The 23,702-nt window shown below is 38.7% G+C and overlaps 1 protein-coding gene across 1 annotated transcript; it reads left to right on the top strand.

Annotated features, from left to right (window-relative positions):
* The first annotated feature begins 605 nt into the window (after positions 1-605).
* mcm9 (minichromosome maintenance 9 homologous recombination repair factor) lies at positions 606-22,708 on the top strand. The gene is made up of 13 exons (XM_036582699.1): positions 606-693; positions 2,095-2,411; positions 9,833-10,149; positions 11,134-11,215; positions 13,901-14,101; positions 15,201-15,326; positions 15,407-15,526; positions 16,599-16,773; positions 17,423-17,625; positions 18,360-18,563; positions 19,866-19,948; positions 20,038-20,183; positions 21,015-22,708. The coding sequence occupies exons 2-13, from the start codon at positions 2,102-2,104 to the stop codon at positions 22,486-22,488; spliced, it is 3,441 nt and encodes a 1,146-aa protein (XP_036438592.1). The 5' UTR covers positions 606-693; positions 2,095-2,101; the 3' UTR covers positions 22,489-22,708.
* The last annotated feature ends 994 nt before the right edge of the window (positions 22,709-23,702 follow it).

Genomic DNA, 23,702 nt, shown 5'->3' with positions numbered 1-23,702 from the left:
CTATGATGAAGAATGTCACATCAAACAGCTGTTTGTTTTTATTTCAACAACTGAATTATGTGGATTTTTTTAATGGTAGGATTCACCTCTAAAAAAGTTTTGTTTTTACAAAAGCTATTGTCTGTGGAACATTACACCTTATATTTCAGCTGTCAGTGGCCTTATTTTTATTTCTCTGCTTCTGTGTAAGTGTGATATAAATATCATAAGCATAGGTTTAATTTCATACTTATTACATTGTTCTTGTCTCCTCTTTCATACAATCACAATCTCTCACCTCATAAATATTTCATACGGAACAAAAAGAGCAGCAAATACAAAATTAACGTTGACAGTTGCGTTGATCTCGCGAGAATCTCGCGTCAGAGCCAGCAATCCGCCCTCTCCCGGACTGTACCATCAGAGCTCCTGCGGGGGTAGAAGCGGCTACATAGTGTATCCCGTGAACATCCCCAGCAACGCTAAGATTATATTAATATGCATTGTTCATATTTATTTACAAGTTTTTTTCCTCGTAGTAGATCTCTTATGACCCATAATGCATTTCATAGTGGTTGTGATTAGCGTTAGTACAAAAAGAAGCTCCCCACGGAGCCGAGAGTTCAGTAATCCAGCGCCAAATCTGAAGTATGTCTGCCCAAACAGACCCGAATCAAATACGTTCCCGGTTTAAAGTTGTAGAAGTTGCAAAAGGTCAGTAAGCTATAATACCTAGAAATGTCCGCTAGGAACTTTATATTTTTATTCCTTATGTATTGTTTACGAGGTAACGTTAACTGTGCTCGGCTTCTTGTTTGCCAGCTTCTTGTTCGAATGTTCCCGTTCCACCGACGTTTTACATGTCACTGCTGCACCATTTAAGGTGGAACGGGAAAATAAAAGCATAAAAGCTGATTTCAGCTCCGTATTAACGTCTTCATTCAGAGAGGTTTGGTCACTCTATGACACAAAAGTGGCTTCCTGCTGTGTAGTAAGGCCAGTAGTAGATGTCTACATTACTTATTTCCATGTTACAGTAACTGTTAATACTAAATGTTAATGTTGCTTTGTGTGTTTTAAACACAGCCAAAGTGCGTGTGTGTCTACGAGGTAACTATAAAGCTGAGATACGAGAAATGCGGTCTAATGCAATTTCCAAGTTTAATAATCAGACCGTCCTTCAAAACTCTCAGAGAAAAGGTACTAAACTGTTATTTAGTACTTAGATGGGGAACATAATTGTGCCATAATCCGTCCGTTCGTTTTTTTTTAAGTTGTATTGACTCCACACACGGTCTTGTTTGTGGCCTTTTTTGTTTTAATGTTCTGTTTTAAAACATGAGGTTATGAAAAGGTACAGATACGTTTCCCCTGGGGAAAAAACTGGCGTAGTTATATGTAACACATATACAACAACTCTAGAAATTGTACTAATTTATTATAACATTCTAACCAAAACGGCCCTTATGGAAAAAAAAAAAAACTTTAATAGTACTACAGGAATTTTTACAGGGGTCCTGTAGTGTTGCCATAGATCTTTGTTATGAATACAGCTTTTGTCAGTTTGTGTCGAATAATTTTACTGCCAGCATTTAGGTCTGTACAGGTTTGTGGAGCACAGGAACCAATCCGCTAGTAAATTGAAACCGCACTGTTTTCTCTGATGGGAACAAAGCTAAGGGGTCTGGGGATCCACTGTAGCAGAGATCTTCATATCTGGACATTGAATCCAGTTTCCAGCCCTGAATTTTCTAATCACTGTTAATTAAATGAACTGTTGATGTATGGAATTAATTACCGCAAAATCTCAGCCGCAAAATACAGGACCACAATCTTCATTTAAGGTCCGAATTTGAAGACCGGCACACTGTAGGGATTTTATTTTTGTGAGAAGCTGATTTATTGCATGTAACAGTGAATACTTTAGAAACTCAAGACATTAAGACAGTAGTTGTTTCAGTAGTAGTATCAACACGTACCTCCCATTTAGCATCACCAGTACATTTCTTACTCTTCAGCATCTAAATGTGCTTGCATTTCCATTTTGAACTGAACAGAGAGACAGTTTACAAGAAAAATTGTCTAGCCAGTCATCAGAGTCCGCTTCTCTTGCAGGTAAAAGATGTTGCTAAGCCCAGAGCAGGTGGCCCTCATAGGCCTTGTGTTTGAGACCTATGTGGCTGAGCACCATAAGAGTGACATCCTGCAGATCCTCCAGGATCCTGATGGAGATGCTCATTATCCATTGGTGGTAAACGCAATGTCCTTGTTTGAAGCTAACATGGAAGTGGCTGAGTACTTCAACGCCTTCCCCAGCGAGGTGCTGTCTGTTTTTGACAGTGCTCTTCACACAGCCGCCTTGTCCATTTCTCAGTCAGAGACGCTTCACAGAGACTTGAGACCCAAACGCAACCTGCATGTCCGCATTTCAGGTAAGATTCCATTATATGCACACAGAAGTACTGATTTGTCACCTAGAGCTGTCACAATGTAGCTTGATTTCACAGTATCATTGGTTAAAGTTCACCTTTATGATGAATCTGCAATGATTAGTTTTGCGTGATGACAATTAAAACTACCTTTCCAAGGCAAACAAGTAAAATAAGTACTAAAGCAGCAAAAATAGTGACTTATAGAACTACAGAGGAACTTTTTTGTACATCCAGTGTCTATCAGCATAGAAAGTGAAGTTTCTTAGGTGCTATTCTTCCCTTTTTGATGCACTCTTAGTTTAAAAGGAATGGTAAAATCTTGTGTGATGTGACCAATCACAAAGCAGAAGTATTATCATTCAAAAATACTCAGGAAAGTATAATTCAGCAAATTTACGCGAATACATGTAACTGAGCAATGTAACTGAGTACTGCCTACTTCTAATGATATAATACATGTTTTAAAGTCTTTTGTCTCTCTAAGAGTAGGAAACAGAGCCTGGTAGATGCACCTATCATTTATATGTATTATTTATTTATGTGCACATTATTTAAAGCTGTTTATCTTTGCATTAAGTGTGTTTTTGCTTTTTGATTGTAATAACACCACATATCACGATAGATGCAAAGAAACACAAATACAGTAAAAAGTAACAACTGTTCCTTATTTTTAAAAAAAGTAGTTGGTATTTTGTGAACTAATGTAAAGAGCAAAGTGTTGATTCCAGATGTCGCCTGGATGCCCCTGATCATCATGTAGAGTGGTTACGTTCTATCATTAGCGTACTTGATTTAACATAAAGAAGTATTATTAAGCCAGCCCAGGCTTTGGATGATGACTAGAAATAATACTGGGCTGTCATGAGGTAAGGTTTGGAAATCATTAACCAGAAACACTGACATACATGGACCTTCTTTGTATTAATATTATTTGTATTTGTTGTAATATTAGTACTTTCCTAAGCAGACACTTATTGCCCAGATAAGCATTTTAACTGTAATTTTCTGCACAGTACTCTGTGTGTGTGATATATGTGTGACACACGTCTAGCATATATACACTATATGGACAAAAGTATTGGGACACAGCCCTAGTGTTTTTTGTTTTGTTGTTTTTTAATGCAATATTTGATCATTTGGGACCAGACTGGGAAATGTCCTGCATATATACGCATTATTCTGTAAGCATGTACATGACAGAGAAACTGAACAACTTAATGTTGTGCAGCTGATATTCATGACACGTTTGAAAATAATTATTTGACAGCTCCTGGGATTTGAGGAATACCTTTGAGGGAGTCCAAGTGCTTCTTCTCTGTAGCACATTTTTGTCAGTGAATAAACTGCCTTACAGTCTCTGGGTCAGAACGACTGTTGATGCATGAAACGCTTATTGCATCAGTTCCCACATATGGGCTGGGAAGTGAAGAGTACAGTCACTAATACCTTATCTGGGGGTCTGTCTCCCATTGTTAGCTAAGCAAACAGTCATAGTATACTGAACATAGTATATGGTATAATATACATCAGAAGTGAAGAAGATTAAGCTAAGCCAGGTGTAAACATCTTATCAGCCATCTCATAAAAATATTCATCTTTAGACACACATTTAAACATCTTACAATTCAAGAGATTACTGTAAATGTGCTGGAAATATATAAACATGACAGTTTATGGTGCTTATTAAGGTAAACATACTCATAACACCTGGTTTTTAACACCATTATTCATATATTATTATTCGCTGTGTTATTTATATAGTATATTTAAAATAAAGCATTATCTCAATGCAGCTTTTCAGGTGATTTCTTTTTACCCACTTCAGCAGATAAAGATATGAAGAGATGAAAAACAGCTTGATTAATCTAATAGTGGCACATAATAAAATACCAGCCTGAACTTCACAGCAGCTGAAAACAGAAAATGACATTAACTAGTTGCTGAACTTGATATACTGTCTAATGCTGTAAAAGATTTGGAAATATTGTTACTTTATGTATCGTGCCTTGAGTCCTGTGCTGATTTTTCTAGGATAGTAGTTATGGCATCACTCCCATAATTAGAAATGTCATTGGTCTACTAAACAACCCACAGTTGTAAATCGTGAAATGTCATGATCCATTAGTCAATTAAACTCAATTAAATAAAGGATTGAGTACAATTTTTACATGATGATATTGCATATTTCAGTTCTTAATCTGTTCTCTTACAATAAGAAAAGGAGTCAAATAGACATAATTATTTGTGTTTTTTGTCACAGTGTTTATTTTTTTTTTTTATCATCACTTACAAGAAAAGTACCTCCATTTTTTTCTTCGCTTTTCTGCGTCATGTGAGCACTGGGCACTGCAGCTGCCTTTTACATACATACATATATACATCATCTAAACCGCTTATCCTTCTGGGTCACGGTGGGGTGCTGGAGCCTATCCCAGCTGTCATTGGGCGAAAGCTGCCTTTTACATTGTGTTAAATTTTTTTTGATGAATGGACCAATAGAGGTGCTCCAGATTTGCTTGAAATAAAATGTCTTTACATTAACTTACATTAAAACTAAAGAATATTTTTGCCTTCCTCTGTAAAGTTACTAGTTTGGAGATACTTGTTTTTCTTTGCACAGTGATGATGACAAGGTCTTTTTAAGCATTTTAGGCCCCCATGTTTTCCCATATTCTTTTTTTCAGTGAAGTATTTTGGAATATTTTGGATATACATAGTTATGCATGGTTTGTTATTGTTTAGTAAGTCAACTTTAATTATTTTTTGAAAATGAACAATTGATTAATTGTTAAATAATAGATGGCTCTATTACTAATATAACTGATAATGACAACTCTGATAATTAGACTGAAAATATCATACTGTTAGATACTGTTATTGAGTGCCGGCCTGAGCCTCGTCTCCAGAATAATTTCTGCCTCACCAAACCGACCTTGCCTGTTTACTCAGCTTTCATGTTATTGTTGAGTTTGCCATTGTGTGCTAGTCTAGGAGAAGTATAAATAGCCAGAGGTGGGCTCCATTCAGGGACATGGTGAAAACGCAATAGACGGTCCAAAAATAGCCTACACACCAGGCCTGCCATTATCAGACCATGGCTCAGTGTGATTGTGCTGAAGGAGAGTGCCTAAGCAGGGCTTTGGTGAAGGGCATTGTTGGGTGTGAGATTGTGCTTCTGGACATTTCTCTGATTTCATGTAGCATCACTGCAGCCTGCTCTGTAGAACTGCAGTACACCTGTAGTGCTGTATTTATTGTGCTCCAGAGTCGGGTTGGGTGATAGGACAAAAATATAACATAAAGATACGTCAAGATGTATGATATGCATCACGATATTTCTTTTTTCTGAGGTTTAATAAGTCCAAATACAAAAAAAAGAACCAGTAGACTGTCAAAAACTGAGTACAATGATATTCATTCAACATTGTACACACTGACGTGCCGATTCTTCAAACCTTTTAAAAAAGAAAATGAAGCTGATTGATATCTACGTAGCAGGGGAAGCTGTAAGAAGGTATCAAAGTGCTTCCAGTTCACAGTGTCCTTTGTCCTGGTTGTTAAGAAATGGCAGTTGAAGGAAACTGGAAGTCAAGGAAAGATCTGGAAGACAAAGAAAACTCTCAGAACTGCTAATAACCTGGCAATTAATTAAAGAAAAGAAAGGCAAAGCAAAACCCCCCATTATATAATGGCAAAGTCCAATTCAACATGGCAAATTATGCTCTCTTTGTAAAGAAACATGCAGTTAATTATAATGTGAGGTAACAGGAAGTAATTAATCACAGTATTAGCAAATATTGTCGCATGTGATTTTTTTTATTTTTTTTTCCATTTTATTTATTTATTTATTTTTTTGTTTGGACCGGTGAGCTTGCAGTCCATAGGGCACTGTCAAAATAAAGCATTTTACTCACTTATATTTATCAAGCTGTTAATTCTCCACAAGGGGCGCTATTAACAGTCAAATAGCTTTTGGTGTTTCATAACAGCACTGCTTCATCTTAGTGACTCAGTGTCCTTATTGAAATGTTTTTCATGCTTTGTTTGTTGTATTTGTATTTACTTGTTTGTTTGTTTGTTTGTTTATTTATTTTTAAATGTATGTATTATGATAAATCTTTGTCTGTTATTATTAGTCAGTTTAGTCCATTTTTGTTATTTGGGCTGTTAAAAAATAAACTCTGATTACTTAATAAATCATTAAAAAATAACCAGCACTTGATTGCTAAAATAATTGATGGTGACAGCACCAGTCCAGAGCTGGGGTTCTATCTGTTGCGTTACCAGGTCTATCAAGAACATAGTGGGCAGAAAGCCCTGTGAAGTGCAGCATTAAGAGAGACAAAAAGCCAGGGATAAATGAGGAGCTTGTTTAAGATGCCTCGTGGGAGGAGCGGAGAGAAAAGGCTTTTATCCCCGATGACGTTTGTGGGTTGAAATATTGCATTGCATTGCAATGAAGTAGAGCATTTTGCTTTTATTCTTGGCGCGTGGGAAGGCAACAGGAGCTGTGTCACCTATAATTACAAAGCCTGTCTGCAGGCTCACAGATACGACAGATCAGGATGAGCAGACTTTATTGCACCTCTGTTTTCTGCACATTAATTCGGTTTATGTATTTGGTGTATAGAAGCTGCTTGAGAACTGCTGCTTTGAGATCTTATCGCTCCTTAATTATGCGAAAGCAATCAACAAATCCCTTCCATTTACTCGTCAGCTCTGACCTTTAAAAGTAGTTTTTAGTGTTTATTCTGTACTTTCACTGTTCCTTTCTCTGACATTCTCCACTCTGCTTCAGTCTAAATAAGATTACAGTGCCATCTAGTGGACGCAGTAGTCATGTAATGCTGAAATATTAATGTTTATTTTAATATAACAGCTTATTATTGAGATTTTCTGCACTGTGAATAGATTGTTCTGTGTAATTCTCATAGCTTTTCTGAAAACTAGTGGTGAAAAAAATTAATAATACTAAAAAAATTAAAAAAACTAAAAAATACTAAAAAATGTAAGAAGTGCTGTAATGTTACAGACAGAATACTGAAGCGAGAGTAATCCTTTTAGTGAGTAGTCTGTTATAACTAATTTAATTAATTGGCTTTTTAGTATATATTTAAAAGAGCACTGTGTAAGATATTTATTAAAACTGAAAGAAGTATCATTACTGAGTTTGGAGGGAAAACCGTGCTATAATATGGTGTCTGTGCGCTGCTGTGTCTCGCTGTAAAGCCTGAAATAATCAGTTAAAAGTCAGAGGTATCGGATCAGATTTCGCAGGAGTTTTTTTGAGCATGTCTTTACTAGGGCTGGGCAATATGACTATGTATTGTTTTTCTGTTACATTTTGTCACGATACAATACAATATGCTTTTCTAAACATATCATGGGTTAACGTCACACACAAAAACTCAAAAAGGAGGTCCAACTCAATGTTTAGGTCAAAAATTCAAAATAAACATTATACTGATAAATATATGATGACAATAGTAGATAATTAACTTACATCCTCAGAAAGCACGCCCTTCACCAAGTTTTGACTGAGTTCTCTTTGAATATTCTTTTAATGTGCTTGCAGTCATCAGATTCATCTGCTCCGTGAAGAGGTCTGAAGCGCAGCCCCCATTACTAAATGTTCTTCCACCAGAGAAATCACCAAATCGTCCATAGTGCAGCCTTGAAATGTGAAAGGGACTGCTAAAACAGGTCACTGCAAGACACATTCTGAGACTACTAGATTTTTTTCCCTTCCTTCTTGATATTAGTATCAAATATTTAATATTGTGGTACAGATCTTTTAATTTACACATAAATGCAGAATTTCCCAGCACTGATCTTTTAATCTTTTCTGTGTAAAGAACTCAAGGCATTTTTCTTTTTTCTTGTTTTTTATTTTCATGTAAGTCATCCAGCAGAGTCCTTAACTAAATGTAGCTCCGTTCATCTAGATAAACAAAAGCACCCACTTGCACCAAGCTTTGATTATGGGGCACAGCAGTTGCAGATGAGGATCAGAAAGAGTGAGAATGGCGAGGGTCATTTTGAGCCTCAAATTCATTTTAGCCCTTAAACAATGTCATTGCTTTTGTTTTGCTGAACTATTGAAATGTTATTACATAGTTACATATTTAATTGTATAGAAATAAATGTAATGAATTACTTTCATATTCCATTTTCATTCTGTATTGACAGGTAAAAGTCTGCACTTTTTAGGAAACAGTATACGTTTTTTTTTTCATCAAATAACTATCAGGGGAAGTTGGTATAGTATCCCAAAGGGGTTGCTTGGGTGTTGCTAGGCTGTTGCTATGTTATCCCAGGTAGTTATGCAGTTAATCCCAATATTATTCATACCAATGGCAAGTTTTGTTTTTATTAAACCTGTGGGTTTCTACTGGCTGGAAATGACAGAACCGAGTGACAAGGACGATAGGATGTTGTATAAGAGATATAAATGAAAAAATTACCTATTTCTTTGTTTGTTTTTACATTTCTATGAAAAATGCCACGTCCAAAATTATTCATGCCTTGTCACAGTACTTGTTTACTCTTCACAGCAATCCAATGGTTCTTATTATTGTTAACAAACTTTTTCTATGTCTCCACTGGGATTTTGGACCACTCCTCTTTTGCGACAATCTCCAGGCTTCCATGGTGTTCTTGGGTTTGAATGCTTCTCTTTTCTTTCGCCAAACAAAAGCCACATCCCTGTGTACGAACAGCTCCATATTTTTCTTATCTGACCACAGAAATATGGGCAAAAGCATTCTTCTTTGTCCAGGTGAGCTTTTGCAAAGGCTAGCCTAGTTTTTCTGTGTCCGTCTTAGGAAATTGGAGTCCTCCTTGGTTGGCATCCATGGAGATCAGCCTTGTGATATTTTGATAGCCTTTGATATTTTTTTACAGTGCAAAGCTCCTTGTATTTTTTATTATACTTTGCACTGTGGCCACTGACACTTGAAAAAGCTTGGATATGGCTCTCTAGCCATTCTCTGTCCAGTTAGCAGCCACAGTGCACAAGCGGAAGTCCTCAAGCTCTTTGATTTTAGTCATGACTTGCAATTGACTAGTAATTGACTTGAGAACTGCTGCTGTTCTCAATTTATAGTTGAATAGAATACACTAGGGCTTGGTAGAAATTACCAGGACCATTTGGAATGGTATAGAAGCTTCATTAATCCATGAAACCGGTACAAAAAAGCATAAGTGAGTAATAAAACAAAGAACTGTGAGTTGTGAAATAAATATGATTTTTTTTTAAATATTATTTTTCCTACAGACATAAATCTGGTATGAGTAAGAAATAATTACTACTGAATTACACCATTTTTAATTGCTATCAGTGGTGATAACTGCAGTTTCTAAGGGTTAACTCTGTGCTGAATCCATCTTGAAAGACCCTTTGAACTGTTTGTATGTGACAGGTTTGCCTGTGTGTCCGGAGCTGACCAGAGACCACATCCCCAAAGCCCGGGACGTGGGACACTTCCTGTCTGTCACCGGGACGGTCATCCGCACCAGCGCGACCAAAGTGCTGGAGTACGAGAGGGACTACATGTGCAATAAGTGCAGGCATGTGTTCTCTGTGCAGGCTGACTTTGAGCAGTACTATAGTTTCTCTCCTCCCACTCGCTGCCCCAGCGGAGATGAGTGCTCCTCCTACAAATTCACCTGCCTGTCAGACAGCGATGCTGCACCAGCTGCCTGCAAAGACTACCAGGAGATCAAGATCCAAGAGCAGGTAAGGGTCTGTGAGGACACTGACTGAGTGGTTGTTCATAATTGTCCACATTCCTTTGATTATTGTTGTACATAATGAAAGTTCCTCAAATCTAAACACCACAATGCACTGAAAGCCTTGTATTAAGGAGATTCCATTGTAGGTCTTAAAGCAGTCATAACAGTGAACAAATATGAAGTGCAATAAACAAATGACTTTAGTGTATGTCACTAATGAAAACTAAATGTACCAAACTGGAAAACAGAACCTTCATTGTATTGTTCTGACATCTCGTCATCTATTTACTGACAATCAGCAGGGATTCTTTTATGAAGAGTTAAATACTGAATTCATGTCAGAAGCCTTGAAAAGCAGTCTACAAAACTACATTGCTAAGTGCAACTAAATGCAAAGTGCAGTACTGTGAGAAAGTCTTAGACTATCTGACAATGATAACTAAGGCTACTTATCTTGTAATTTGATGTCATTAAGTTCTCCTTAAATTTAAAGCTACCAACCAGTACCTATTTTGTCTAATCAATCTTTGATGTAATTAAATCAAGTGCTGCTGATTTGCTGCGGATTTGAACAAATCCATGCAATGGCTGGAGTTCAGGGAGAATTCAGGAACCAAATCTGAATTCTTCTCACCAGCATATTAAAATTTTTTATTACATTTTATTGTGTTTTTTGTATTTGCTTTTATTCTAATGTTATATAAGATTGGTACTAAAAATAACACACTTACTGCCAGGATAAATTGTTTTAAACAATTTTCTTAGCACAGTACTGTACACTATTGCATTATATCCTGAGTCCCCGTAGTGTGTGGGAACTGTGCCTCACTGAAAAACATGACCTGTCCAATTACAGACGTCTACCAAACTCCTGGCTGTAATCAATCTTGGAAGCTCCTGGGTTAAGTTGCCTGTCCTCAGATGTGCTCCAATTGGGTTTTGTGGTTTTGCTTTTTTGGTCTTCTGACAGATGTGGCTTTGTTTGCAGGCGCAGAGACTATCCGTGGGCAGTATTCCCCGCTCAATGCTGGTCATTTTAGAAGATGATCTGGTGGACAGCTGCAAATCAGGTAACCATACTGTGCATGTAGCTCTTAGGCAGTATGAAAACTATTTTCTGACTAAATTTAACCCACAGATGTCCATGTTATTCAGTAGTTTCTTTGAAAACACTGCTTGATTTCATTTTATTTGCCTTCAATTTAAAAAAAAAAAAAAGCTGCCTAGATTTTTTGGAGAAATATTTCAGATTGACCACAGCAGGGCTTATCTAGCAGAAGTTGCTATTGCTTAATATAACTTAATATTAATATTTTTGTTTAGTTCCTAGTGTTATCATTTTGTGCAATAGTCAAAACTGTACATAAAAGGCATGAATCGCATCTGTTAAGTATTGTGCCATAATGTTAATCCACAAAGTCAGTAGACTTTCAACATTAAACTAATAACATTCATTGGAGTTTCTACATACTCCAAAAAGTATGAGTGTCAGTTGCCCACCGACTGTACTGATCTTCACTATGTGTATGTATCCAGTGCTGAAATGTAGCTGCATGACTATATGTAAAAGCCCATCCGTCACTTAGCTTTGATTAGAATAAAAATAAGAATACGAGTCAAGATCAATAGTTTTTATGTTTGTATTACTCTTCATTTTAATTCAATTAAATTCAGTTCGTCTTTATTGTCATTATACATGTACAGGGTACAGTAACACGGGCCTACGTCTGTGGTGCATAAACATTGAGACAAGGACATGAGTGCACATGTACTATTATGATTTTACAGTATGTTTACAAAAAAATTCCAAGCACAAACAATAAATAGACAATACCATCAATAGACAAAAAACGCAATAAACTAGACACACAGAGCTGTAGTACTGATGCACAGAAGTGTGAATATGTGCAAAATGTCCAAAATATGTACGTTAATTTAGAGGTAGTGTTTCGGTAAACAGTGGTGTGACTGTTAGTCAAGTATTCAGTCTAAGTTTATATGAAGTCAGACAGCAGCTCAGAATAACATAAAAGTGCAGTGTGTAGTTCAAGTTGTGTTTGTTTTCATGTTCTGGTGGGTGCTGTTGGTGTGACCAGTTTAACAGCTCAAAGCTCAAAGGTAGAAACGATTGGTGGAACCTGGTGGTTCTGGCTCGAATGTTCTGATATCTCCTCCTAGATGGCAGCGAGGGGAACAGGAAGTGGCTGGGGTATGTGGGGTCTGAGGTGTTACTGCCGGCTTTCCTCAGACGTCTTTTATTGTAAATGTCCTGTATGGGTGGGAGCGCAGCTGCAGTGATGGACTGGGCAGTTTTACCACCGTTTTCAGACCTTCCATTCCACAGCAGTGGAGCTGCTGTACCAGACTGTGATGCAGCTGACTATCATCTGTTTTTGCTTTTGTCTGCACTGAGGGCGAGACTGCTGTCTGTCCACTCTGTGAGAAGTTACACCTCCTCTCTATAGGCTTCCTCATTGTTGTTAGTAATGAGGCCCATTACTGTTGTATCATCAGAGAACTTGATGATGGAGTTGTGCTTGGCAATGCAATTGTGGGTGTACAGGGTGTAGAGAATGGGTGATAAGACAGCCTTCTGGACAGCCTGAGCTGAGAGTGAGGGTGGCAGAAGTGTAACTGCCCGTCCTAATAGACTGAGGCCTGCTGGTGAGGAAATCCAGAATCCAGCTGCAGACTGTGTCTGCAGTGCTAGGGTCTTAAGCTTGGAGATCAGTCTAGTGGGGATAATTCTGTTAAATGCTGAGCTGCAAGTGATGAACAGCATTCTTACGTAGGTATTCTTGCCCTCCAGATGGTTCACTGCATTGCCAGTAATTGTATCTTCAGGGGATCTGTTTGTGCAATAGGCAAACTGATGTGGATCTAAAGTTCTTGGGAGGCGGTTCTTAGCATGAGTCAAGACTGGTCTTTCAGAGTACTTCATTATGATGGGTGTGCGGGCAGTGGGGCAATAGTCTCTGAGGTATGTCAAGTTGGGGTTCTTTGGTATGGATATGATGGTAGTGGTTTTGAAGCAGGTGGGAATAGTAGACTGTGCTAGGGAGAGGTTGAAGATGTCTGTCAAAGTGACAGACAGCTGGCTGGCACACGTTTTCAGGACCCATCCAGGGATGCCATTGTGTCTAGCGGCTTTGCATGTGTGCACTCTCGACAGAGCTCTCCTCATGTCTGTAGACAGTGTGAGTACCATTGCTTTTGCAGAAGGACCTGAGGCTTTACTGGTCAGCTGAGTCTGGTTGATCTCATAGCAGGCATAGAGTGAGTTGAGTTCAGCTGGTATTCTGCCTGGATTCTCTCTCGAACATCTGAGTTGTTGGAAAAGTGTGCTTGAATTTGCAAGCACACTTAGCTACTTCACACACTTTAATTGCAAAATCTCGAGGTGCTTTAATCTGGAATATATTCTACATGAAAAACAGCACAATTATACAATCGGAGAGAAAAGGCACCAGATAGGCTTAAGCTATCGTGTCAAATATGATTTTATTCTGGATTAAAAAAAAACAATAGCTGGTTACGCAAACCTGCTTGTTTTACATACATTTAAAATTGTTCACCTCTCTGCAATGTGTATGATCACTGGTTACTAGAGAGACTTTTTGTTTCTCTCTTATTGTTATTGTAATACTATTGTTCATTTAACAGTTTGTCACAGTTTGTGTGAGATTGCAGTACATTTTATCAAATTAGTGACCTTGCAGTAACTTTACAAACATACAAACATCCTGTTTTCCCAGGAGATGATATCACAGTGTATGGTGTTGTGTGGCAGCGCTGGAAGCCACTGTACCAAGACTCACGCTGTGAGGTGGAGATTGTGATGAAGGCAAATTACATTGAAATCAATAATGACCAATCCACAGCAGCAGTGGCACTAGAGGACTTCCAGAAAGAATTTGAGGAATTCTGGGAAAATCACAAGCATGACCCTATAGCTGGTAAGCAGTTTGTGACTTCTTACACTGAAGAAAATGAGAGCGTCTAGGGTTCTGTATTTTAAGGTTCATTTCACATGCAGCAGTGATGTACTGTCTTTCTTATACTCATCCATGATGACAGCTTGGAGAAGTTCATCTGGTATTTTCCAGACATTCTGTTGCTGGACTTTTTTTGTTTGTTTGTTTTGTTTTGTTCTGTTTTGTTTTTTTTCCAGTGACAGAATACTGACTTGGTGAAATTATTACAAACTGATGAAAAGTTTGATGAAAAACCTTTGCAAAGGTTCTAGGCATCTGAGAAAATTATATGCATCTGAGTATTAAGCATTTATTTGTTTAGAACACTAATATTAGAAAAAATACAAATAAAAAATGATTGTAAATTTGATGTGTGTTAGCTTGAACATTTCCAAAGCTCTCCTCAAGGTAGCCCAGTATATTTAACTAATTCATGCAATGGCTGGAGCGCAGCAACAAGTCATGAACCAAAACTGTGTTCTTCAAAACAGTATTTTTCTAACCAACATATTAATGACATCACTGAAGCTCTTGTGGCGTTTTACTTAACTTATGTTTTTTGTATTAATTATAGTATTATATAGTGCCAAGATAAATACTTCTAAACAGTTTTCATGGCTGCCTAACACTGTTTCCTAACAGCAACCAGCACAAGACAATGACAAAACCCAAACGCTTCCGTTGTAATCAGTACAGCTGTCTAAACCAGCTGCAAGCAGCAGAGTGTGATGCTGCATGATGTGATGCATCAATTTTTACAAACACCCCATTTCTCTTTCTAACTCGTTGCATTGCTTTGCTATTCCACCTCAAAATGAATGAGGACAAACTCATTCATGGACTGGAGAACAGGAGGGATCTCTATGACCACACAAACTGGTTATTTCCACATATGTGGATTTAATTGTGTCTCAGATGGCTTGAAAAAAAAAAAACAGTAGAATAATGATATATTGATAGATTGCATTTCAGTTGTTGTTTTTATTATAATTTATTATAACACTGATAACTGCACTGTATATCTGCATGAAAACATGAATTTATAAAAAATCTCTCCTTTTTTTAAAAAAACATTCTAAAGGCAGGAATCAGATCCTGATGAGTCTCTGCCCCCAAGTATTTGGAATGTATGTTGTGAAGTTGGCTGTTGCCATGGTTTTGGCAGGGGGAGTGCAGCGCATTGATGCCTCAGGAACAAAGGTGAGAGGTATGTGTTCTTACTCTCCCCCTCTGAATCACTCTGTGTATGGTGTATTTAGGCTGTTAAAGAGGGATTGTTTTCTGCAGGCGAGTCTCACCTCTTGCTGGTCGGTGACCCGGGCACAGGAAAATCTCAGTTTCTGAAATACGCAGCCAAGATCACCCCACGCTCAGTCCTCACCGCTGGGATTGGCTCCACTAATGCAGGTGCTTTAACACCTTCCCTTTTCACTACTTTACTGTGAAATGTACAATTAATATATGAAAAATTAATGCCATACAGTCCTTATAATTTCTAACGTACTTATCCATGCTTCAAATAAATAATTTTTTTTGTAGCTGCTAGCTGCTGAGAGTTTGTTTAAGCATTACACGGCACTGACAAAAATCTCATTCATACAAATGAGGAATTTGATAGGAAAAGGTAAAAACATGTCATGGTTGAACAATGTTATTGGCAAAAAGTCATATAATTTCACTCACTAGCCAGACAAATGTGACTTGTGTGTGTGCTGCTCGAGCCCTGCCTGAAATATCGCATGAGTTTGGTGAGAGTGAGATTTCTGTGTATGGAGCAGACACGCTGTGCAGACCCACACTGCTTACGTAGTAGTTTGAATGTGTTCAGAATGTGTGTACCTACAGTGGAGCTGCAGTGGGCCAACTATACAAACAAGCCTCCAGAAAGCGGTAAATTATTTGTAAAATCATAATGTATCATTTTACATTTAATAATTAAGTTATACATAATTTCTGGCAGTTTAAAGTGCAGACAGCTGCAGCTTGCTACTTTCGAAGATTCCACTGCTCTGCTTATGCTAAACGAGCTGTTTCCATTGAATCATGCAGCACAGAATACATCTGATACACTCAACACTTCCAACTACTGCTTATTATCGCATGAAATACATTTTTGGTTGAATACCAAAATCAAATAAACAGATTAACGTTCATATTCCCTTATTCCCTCATTTGCTTTATACAAAAGTGAAGCTTTTTCTGCATGATTGCTTAGAAGTTTTTAGTCTGTATGTAGGTTTTCTGAATTGCATCCATATACTGAAAGGTAATCCTGCATTACTAATAATCGGTATCAGCCCTGAAAACCCATATTGGTCAACCCCTACTAAGAATAGATGTTGTATTAGGGGATGGAGCTTGGATAGATTAACTCACCATTCAGCTCCATGGAAAAGGGAAGGGTATGTCTGGTTGACACTCTGCAGTATTGATTGATCACTGAATGCCTCGTTATTCTGTGTATGTGTGTGATCCCTAGGTCTGACTGTAGCTGCTGTGAAGGACTCTGGAGAGTGGCATCTGGAGGCAGGAGCTTTGGTTCTGTCTGACGGAGGCCTGTGCTGTATTGACGAGTTTAACAGCATCAAGGAGCGTGATCGCACCAGCATCCATGAAGCCATGGAGCAGCAGACCATTAGCGTGGCCAAGGCTGGGTTAGAAATACTACACTTTGTCTTGCACAGCTGAAGCATTATAAACATTAACCAGCAGTTCTTCCAATGAAAAAGATCTTTCGAAGCAAAACAATGTCTTTTTGTCCAAAATGATGCGTTTGTTAGGTGCAGTGTGCTCCAGGTGCTAAAAAGAGCTCCTAATCACCACAACTGTAGTTCTGGAAGTTGATAAATAGTTGTTTGGTGTAAAGTCTTGCATTGTAGAAACAAAAAACATCTTGTACATTTAGGCCATGATTTTGTGTTTGTTTTTAACATGAAAATAAAAGGAAAAAAGTTTAAAGTGCAGACGCACACTTGTTGATGTGAAATGGAAAACAAATGTAAATGTTATTTATTACATAACCATTTATGTATAGCATAGCAAAATTACTACTTTAGACAGTATACGGATAAGTTGTCTTTAAGGGTTGATATAAGCATAAAAATGACAATAAATCTGACTTATACTATCTCATTCAGCTGTCAGTAAAATATTTCTGTTTTTCTTACATGCATAACTGAACTGTTGGCTTCTAGCGCTGCCTTATAAAATTATACTGCCCTCATAAGTAAATCCTCTACACTGAATTATGAAAGGAAAACACTTTGACCAACACTGAGTAATTTTTGTCTCTCTCGCATGCAGAATGGTATGTAAACTGGACACAAGGACAACTATTCTGGCAGCCACCAACCCAAAGGGCCAGTATGACCCCAATGTCTCTGTCTCGGTGAATGTGGCTGTGGCTAGCCCCCTCCTCAGCCGCTTTGACCTGGTTCTTGTTCTGCTGGACACTAAGAACCCAGAGTGGGATAAAATCATATCTTCCTTTATCCTCCAGAATAAAGGTTTGTTTAAAACAGAGGAGTTAAAATTCTGTTCATTGGCATAATATACTGTGTCTGTGATGATATTTGGACAGCATCAGGGCTATTTCAGTCTTGTGCCCCATTCTTTTGTTAAAAGAGAAAAAAATGTATGTGTAATTACATGACATAGTGAGTAAACGGTAATAGGTTTATTTTCAGTTGTTTTTATCCCAATTTGCTCCACTTTGTTAGTTACTGTTGATTTTTGCCTAGTTTCTAGATCATTCATATCACAGAATAGCAACCAGTTGGGGATCTTAAGGGTTTATAAATGTTTCGCCTGCCAAGCACAAGTAGCCAAGCACTGCATCTTTTTGAGCTGCCCCTTATGTAATGCTTAGAGACGTGGGAATACGAATGGACGGAAGCAAAATGGGTGATGTATAATGTCAAAAACAAACATTTAGTCTAGCTTCATGCTGTAATTTTACAGTTTAACAGTACAGTTACAAATTAAGGCAAATCCTGAGGTCAGTACAATACAGAAACCTAATTTAAATACATTTAACTGACTTTTGCCCTTTAGTATGAGCAGTGTAAATGGCTAAAATTGGTCTGATAATGATCTATTTTTATGCTACATTAAGGAAATCCACAATGAAATACACACAATGGATTTTATTAAAGTTCTAAATTGAGAGAAACTGGACTAGACTATCTCTTACTTTCCCCTTTCATCATCTCTCTTCATCATCATTATCTCGCTCCCTCAGGTGTTCCAAGTCAGTCTTCATCATTATGGAGTATGGAGAAGATGAGGGCCTATTTTTGCCTGATAAAAAGGTTGCGGCCCCACATCACTCGTGAGGCTAACTCCATCCTGGCCCGCTACTACCAGCTGCAGAGACAGAGTGACAGCCGCAACGCCGCCCGCACAACCATCCGCATGCTGGAGAGTCTTGGCCGCCTCTCAGAGGGTCAGTCTGTCTGTCTGCCTGTTTGTCTCTCTCTCTGTGTCTCTCTCTCTGTCTCTCTGATGCATACAGTTTCTCTACTTCTGATTCCTCTAGACATTGATATACCATGTGGTTATATATACACAGTGGCCCTTATTCATCAAAAAAGAGCGCAGGTCTGACTGCTTTTAATGATGTATGAACTACTTTGTGTATGATTCATGAAACTTTCATATGGCAAGTAAATACGTGATTTGAGCAGAAATGATGAATCGGCTTTAGTTCGTAAAAATCAAGTGCCAGCCAACCAGCACCTCATTTACGTATAACTTACATGAAGCACAGCCTAATTCATACAGATGTTTCAGTAGCATACAGTTTCTCAGATGTCAATGGCTGCTTTGAGTTTGAGGTCAAGCAGTGAGTGCACTGCTCCACCTACTGACCAGACTTTATAGTGTTATTCTTAACTAAAATGTCATTGCATTTTAGTTAAGTTGCCATTTCACCAAAGCTATTTTTGGCAGCTTTATTTGGAGTTTGTTGTTTAAAGTCTGTTTTAGTGTATTAGTGGTCTGTGCACCTTCATAGCTCACTGTAAGGGTCACAGTACTATCCTTTCATATTTATTGTGCTAGCTAGGTCTACCTGAAAACATTCCTGCCTAAACCAAAGACATGATGCCCATTACGTCAAAACAAGAACTGCTGTGCCATTATACAAAGAGCCGGGAAGGTTTTGTAACGACAGGAATCCCACCAACACATTATTGCCACTAAAAATTACATTTAAAACACTATATTTTTATTACACGTATTATCTTATACAGCATTGTGATAATATACCTAGATTCCTCTGCTGTATTAGCGCTGCATTCATTTTCCATGTTGCATTTACACACACACACGCACACTTTCTAAGCCGCTTACTCTTCTGAGTCACGGGGGGAACTGGAGCCTGTCCCAGCGGTCATTGGGCAGAAGGCAGGAAACACACTGGACAGGTCACCATTCCATCACAGGACAGATGTTGCATTTAGTATATGAATAATAAGCAGAATGTTTACCTGGATAGCCAGTACAATGTTGATTAGTTTATGTAATACTCGGCTCCAGCTTTGTTCATTCTGTTAAAGTGATAGTTCAGCCAAAAATTACGTTACATTATTTCTACTTACCCCAAATGTAGTCGAACAGCCAAGGTATGTTAGGCGGTGTGGTGTGTGTGTGTGTGTGTGTGTGTGTGTGTGTGTGTGTGTGTGTGTGTGTTTGATAGATAAATATACACAAAAAATAGCACACTCTTTTCCTGTTACCTTTTCAGCCCATGCCAGGCTGATGTTCAGAGAGATGGTCACAGTTGAGGATGCTGTTGTGGCTGTGTCTGTTATGGAGTGCTCCATGCAGGTATGTCTTGTCACTTCTTAGTGAGAATCCTTTAGCAAATCTTTTGAAGCATAAAAACACTTGTTTTTGTATGTATGTTTTTGCCACAGGGGGGCGCACTACTCGGTAATGTGAACACACTGCACACCTCCTTCCCCGACAACCCAAAAGAGCAGTACAGAACTCAGTGTCAGATTGTGCTGGAGGGCCTGGGGCTGACCCATATCCTCAACAAAGAGCTGGAGAGGCTCTCAAGGTAAACCACACATAAAAGAAGTAGCTGTGATTATCAGTGAAGAAGCACTCATGTAATCATATTTAGACTGAATGAATGAATGAATGAATGAATGAATGAATTCCTTCCTTCCTTCCTTCCTTCCTTTCTTCCTTTCTTCCTTTCTTCCTTCCATCCTTCCATCCTTCCATCCTTCATTATTGATCCCGGGGGGAAATGTGTCATTATTGTAGCAGGCAAGGCATAATAAGGTTACAAGGACACATTAATATAAATAAAAACAAATAGAAAAAGTGTAGATATACAATAGTAAATAATGCGTCAATGACGGCTGAAGATTTTTAAATTGATAATCTGAGAAGTTCCACATTTGAAAATTATTTAGGACTGCAACTGTTGAAATTTGTAATTTCTGAATATTCTATTAAATATTATCTCAAATTGAATGATTGTTATTACTCAGATATTCTGTATGAGAGAAGCTCAGTTTATCAACGTTATTATTATTATTATTATGAATATTATGACCTATAATAATAACATTTTTAATATTGTAAAGTAGTGAAAAAACAACACTGATAAACAATTTCTGTCCTAGCAATCAGCACAGTAGCATAAAATGCATATGCTGCTGCTATATCGAGGGACCCTGTCCAATCTGGCAACCCTTAAAAAGAACAGTTGGCAGTGCACCACCAAGGTCATTTCAGTTATACTATGAATAATCTTAACGATGCTCTGTTTGGTAACATGTTATGATTTTAGAGGTTTCAAACGTAAAATCACACCAAACTATCTTATTTAAAATTTCCCTGAACTTTTCAGATATGATTTTTTTATTTCCCCTTCCAGGCTGCGCAGCAGTACGTACGATTCATCCGGAGTGGAGCAGCACAGTGATGTGCACGGGGAGAGTGCGGACAGTGAGGCGACAGCTGGATCCGACCCAGGCCTCAACTGGTTCCACAGCTTAAACAGCCCGACTGAAGCTAACGCCACTTTCCCCCAAGTGTCCCCCATCACTACTTCAACACAGAACACAGCAAAGCCACACAGGCCTACCGTGTTGCCTAGCAACAGCAGCTCTGCACATAGTGAGGGTTCTGCGTGGGTGAAGGAGGCTGCTGGAGCCGTGGAGGCAGTGGCTGATTCAGGCAGGGGAGTGGAGGGGGCTGAGAGAACCAGTTCTGTAGTGGAGAAAAGCTCAAAAAAACTGCGAGCCAAACGATTAAAAGGGATGAGCAGGGACCCCCTGCAAAGAGAAGAGAAGAACACTGAGGGTGGGAGGACAGACACTGGTGATGATTTGGAGCAGATGTTTTCTCCAGGCAGGTTTCCCTCCCACAGCACGCCCATGGCGGGCAAAAAACAGCCTTCCAAAGGAAAAGCTGCCTCACTGAGTGTCCCTGTGGTAGAACAACAAGCAGAGAGTGGGGACAACATGCGCAACCAACTGTCTAGCTTTACCTTCAGACCTAGAGAAAGAATGGTGCATGCAAATGACTCTGGCATTGCAAACAATGAAAATTTTACCAAAGTAAATGAAGGTGATGGCAGTAAAAGTGATGCCAGGCAACCTACAGAGCTGCAAAGGAAAGGAAAGGAGTGGGAGGAGAGTGAAAATCATATGCTTTATAAGCAGCCAGCAGAGGGCAGCAGTGCAAGCAAGAAGCTCCGTCAGCGAGTTGAGGCCGAGGTCAGAGAGCTTCCTTCTGAGGAGCTACACAAAGAAAGAGGGAGTGAAAATGTGGAGCATAAACGTCAGCAGCTTCTGCAGAAACTTTCCAGTGTGGCTTCAGGTGAGCCTAAATCTGCTTCTGATAAACCCCCTGTGGCTCTGCAAGGGACAAGACACCCAAAGACACTCAAAGTGGCTTCCGCCGCCCTGGCCAAGCTTTCCAGGTTCTCTTTTGTTTCTACTGAAGAAAAGACTGTAGAAAAGACCACCACAGCTCCAGGACAGCCGCAGCCCTTACCAGTTTCCAAGGACGATGTAATGGAAAAGGCTTCCAGCACAGTGGAAAGTGCTCAAACACGGACTGTGGAGGAGACAAGGGAGCAGAGAAATGCCAACCCACAGATGCTAATGAATCCAACCACAGAGAGTGGTGCAAAAACTAGCAGGCGTAAGCCAGAGTGGAGTGGTGGAGTTCAGGGAGATGGAGAGCAATCGGTTAACCCAAAAAAGAGGAAGTGTTTTGAATTGGGCACAGCAGGCCATACAGGCCTCCTGTCTGGCTTTTCATTCTTCAGCTCCTCCATCATAGACGATGAGGCGCTAGATGTGGACTGGGAGGAGGAGTCTAGTAAAAGACCGACTGCGTAATCAAAGAATAGAAATCTGAGAGATATTAATGTCTATTATAGATGCATATGTGCAGAAATTTCTGCAAAGCTTATTTGAAGATGCAAAAAAAATCTTTTATGTGGAACTCTCACTTCTGTAAACTGCTGAAGAAAAAAATAATCCAGTCATCTGCTGCTGCTGTTGTACTACAGCACTGCCAGGTTGTGAATCAGCAGTAAAAAATGCACTGTCTAACTGAGCTCAGTTTATTTCTGCTCTCCAGACAAGTAAAAAGGTCATGCTTGCGTGTCCATATACAGTGATGATGGAGTGGTTAAGTTTCCATCACAGTTCTCTTATTGCTGCGTATTACATGACCATTTGCTTCATCAGCTCAGGATAACACTGAGTCAGCAGTCATATTGTGCTTATGTGATTCTCTTTATCCATCATTGAAGTTGCAGTAGTAATTAGTTTTACATTCATGGTAGTTATGTGGGATAAAGCATGTTACTGGTGTGTACCTAGTTGTATAGGAACATATTAATATGTAAAGGAGCAGTTTAACAAAGCTGAATCCCAGTAAGGCTCAAACATAATCACTACTGGCAACAGTAACTATGCAAAGATGTGTCCCTGTTGTCCAGGAGCAGCTGCTGAAGCACAGTTAAACCCCTTGGAAGTGAGAGTATTTGCTAGACTCATGTGCCAAGTCAGATTTAAGTTTATTTTGTTGAGTACTTTGTAGTGTAAAGCATGCATGTTTTATACGTGTTATCAAGTTCCACTCCTGTCACCAGCTTGCACAAATTTAACCAAAACCAAAACCAAGCCAGGGGTGGGCAATATGGCAAAAATATATCATAATGGAAGATATTTTTACAACAATCAATATGTATTGCAGTGTTTCTTTTTTCTGAAGTTTGACGAATTGGAACAAAAAGACATTATAGTGCCACAATTAAAAAAAAACTGAGTACACTTATTTGTATTCAGTGTGCTATGCCACAATAAATCCAGTTAAACAGGCATAATTGCTCTCTTTTGTTATGAAACATGCAGTTGGTCAGTGTTCTACAAGCAGTGGATAACTGTGACAATTAGAGCTAGACCTTGAGTTCTGGCCATAAATATCAAAACATTTTTTTTTTTAATTCAAAAAACATTCACAGTAATGCTAATTTTTGCTAGTGCCCCATAGGATTTCTAATAATAATACCTTTAAATGTAAGATACTCCTGGCCACATTACAT

Source organism: Colossoma macropomum, unplaced genomic scaffold, assembly GCF_904425465.1.
Source record: "Colossoma macropomum unplaced genomic scaffold, Colossoma_macropomum, whole genome shotgun sequence".
In the NCBI taxonomy this organism is placed as follows: domain Eukaryota; kingdom Metazoa; phylum Chordata; class Actinopteri; order Characiformes; family Serrasalmidae; genus Colossoma; species Colossoma macropomum.
The sequence above is the reverse complement of the archived record's forward strand: the minus strand, read 5'-3'. Positions and strand labels throughout refer to the sequence as shown.

Coding starts and splice junctions, on each gene's coding strand:
- mcm9 (XM_036582699.1), top strand. CDS start 2,102: ATGTTGCTAAGCCCAGAGCAGGTGGCCCTCATAGGCCTTGTGTTTGAG. Junction 10,150..11,133: donor AGATCAAGATCCAAGAGCAG/GTAAGGGTCTGT, acceptor CTTTGTTTGCAG/GCGCAGAGACTATCCGTGGG. Junction 19,949..20,037: donor TTATGGAGTGCTCCATGCAG/GTATGTCTTGTC, acceptor TTTTTGCCACAG/GGGGGCGCACTACTCGGTAA.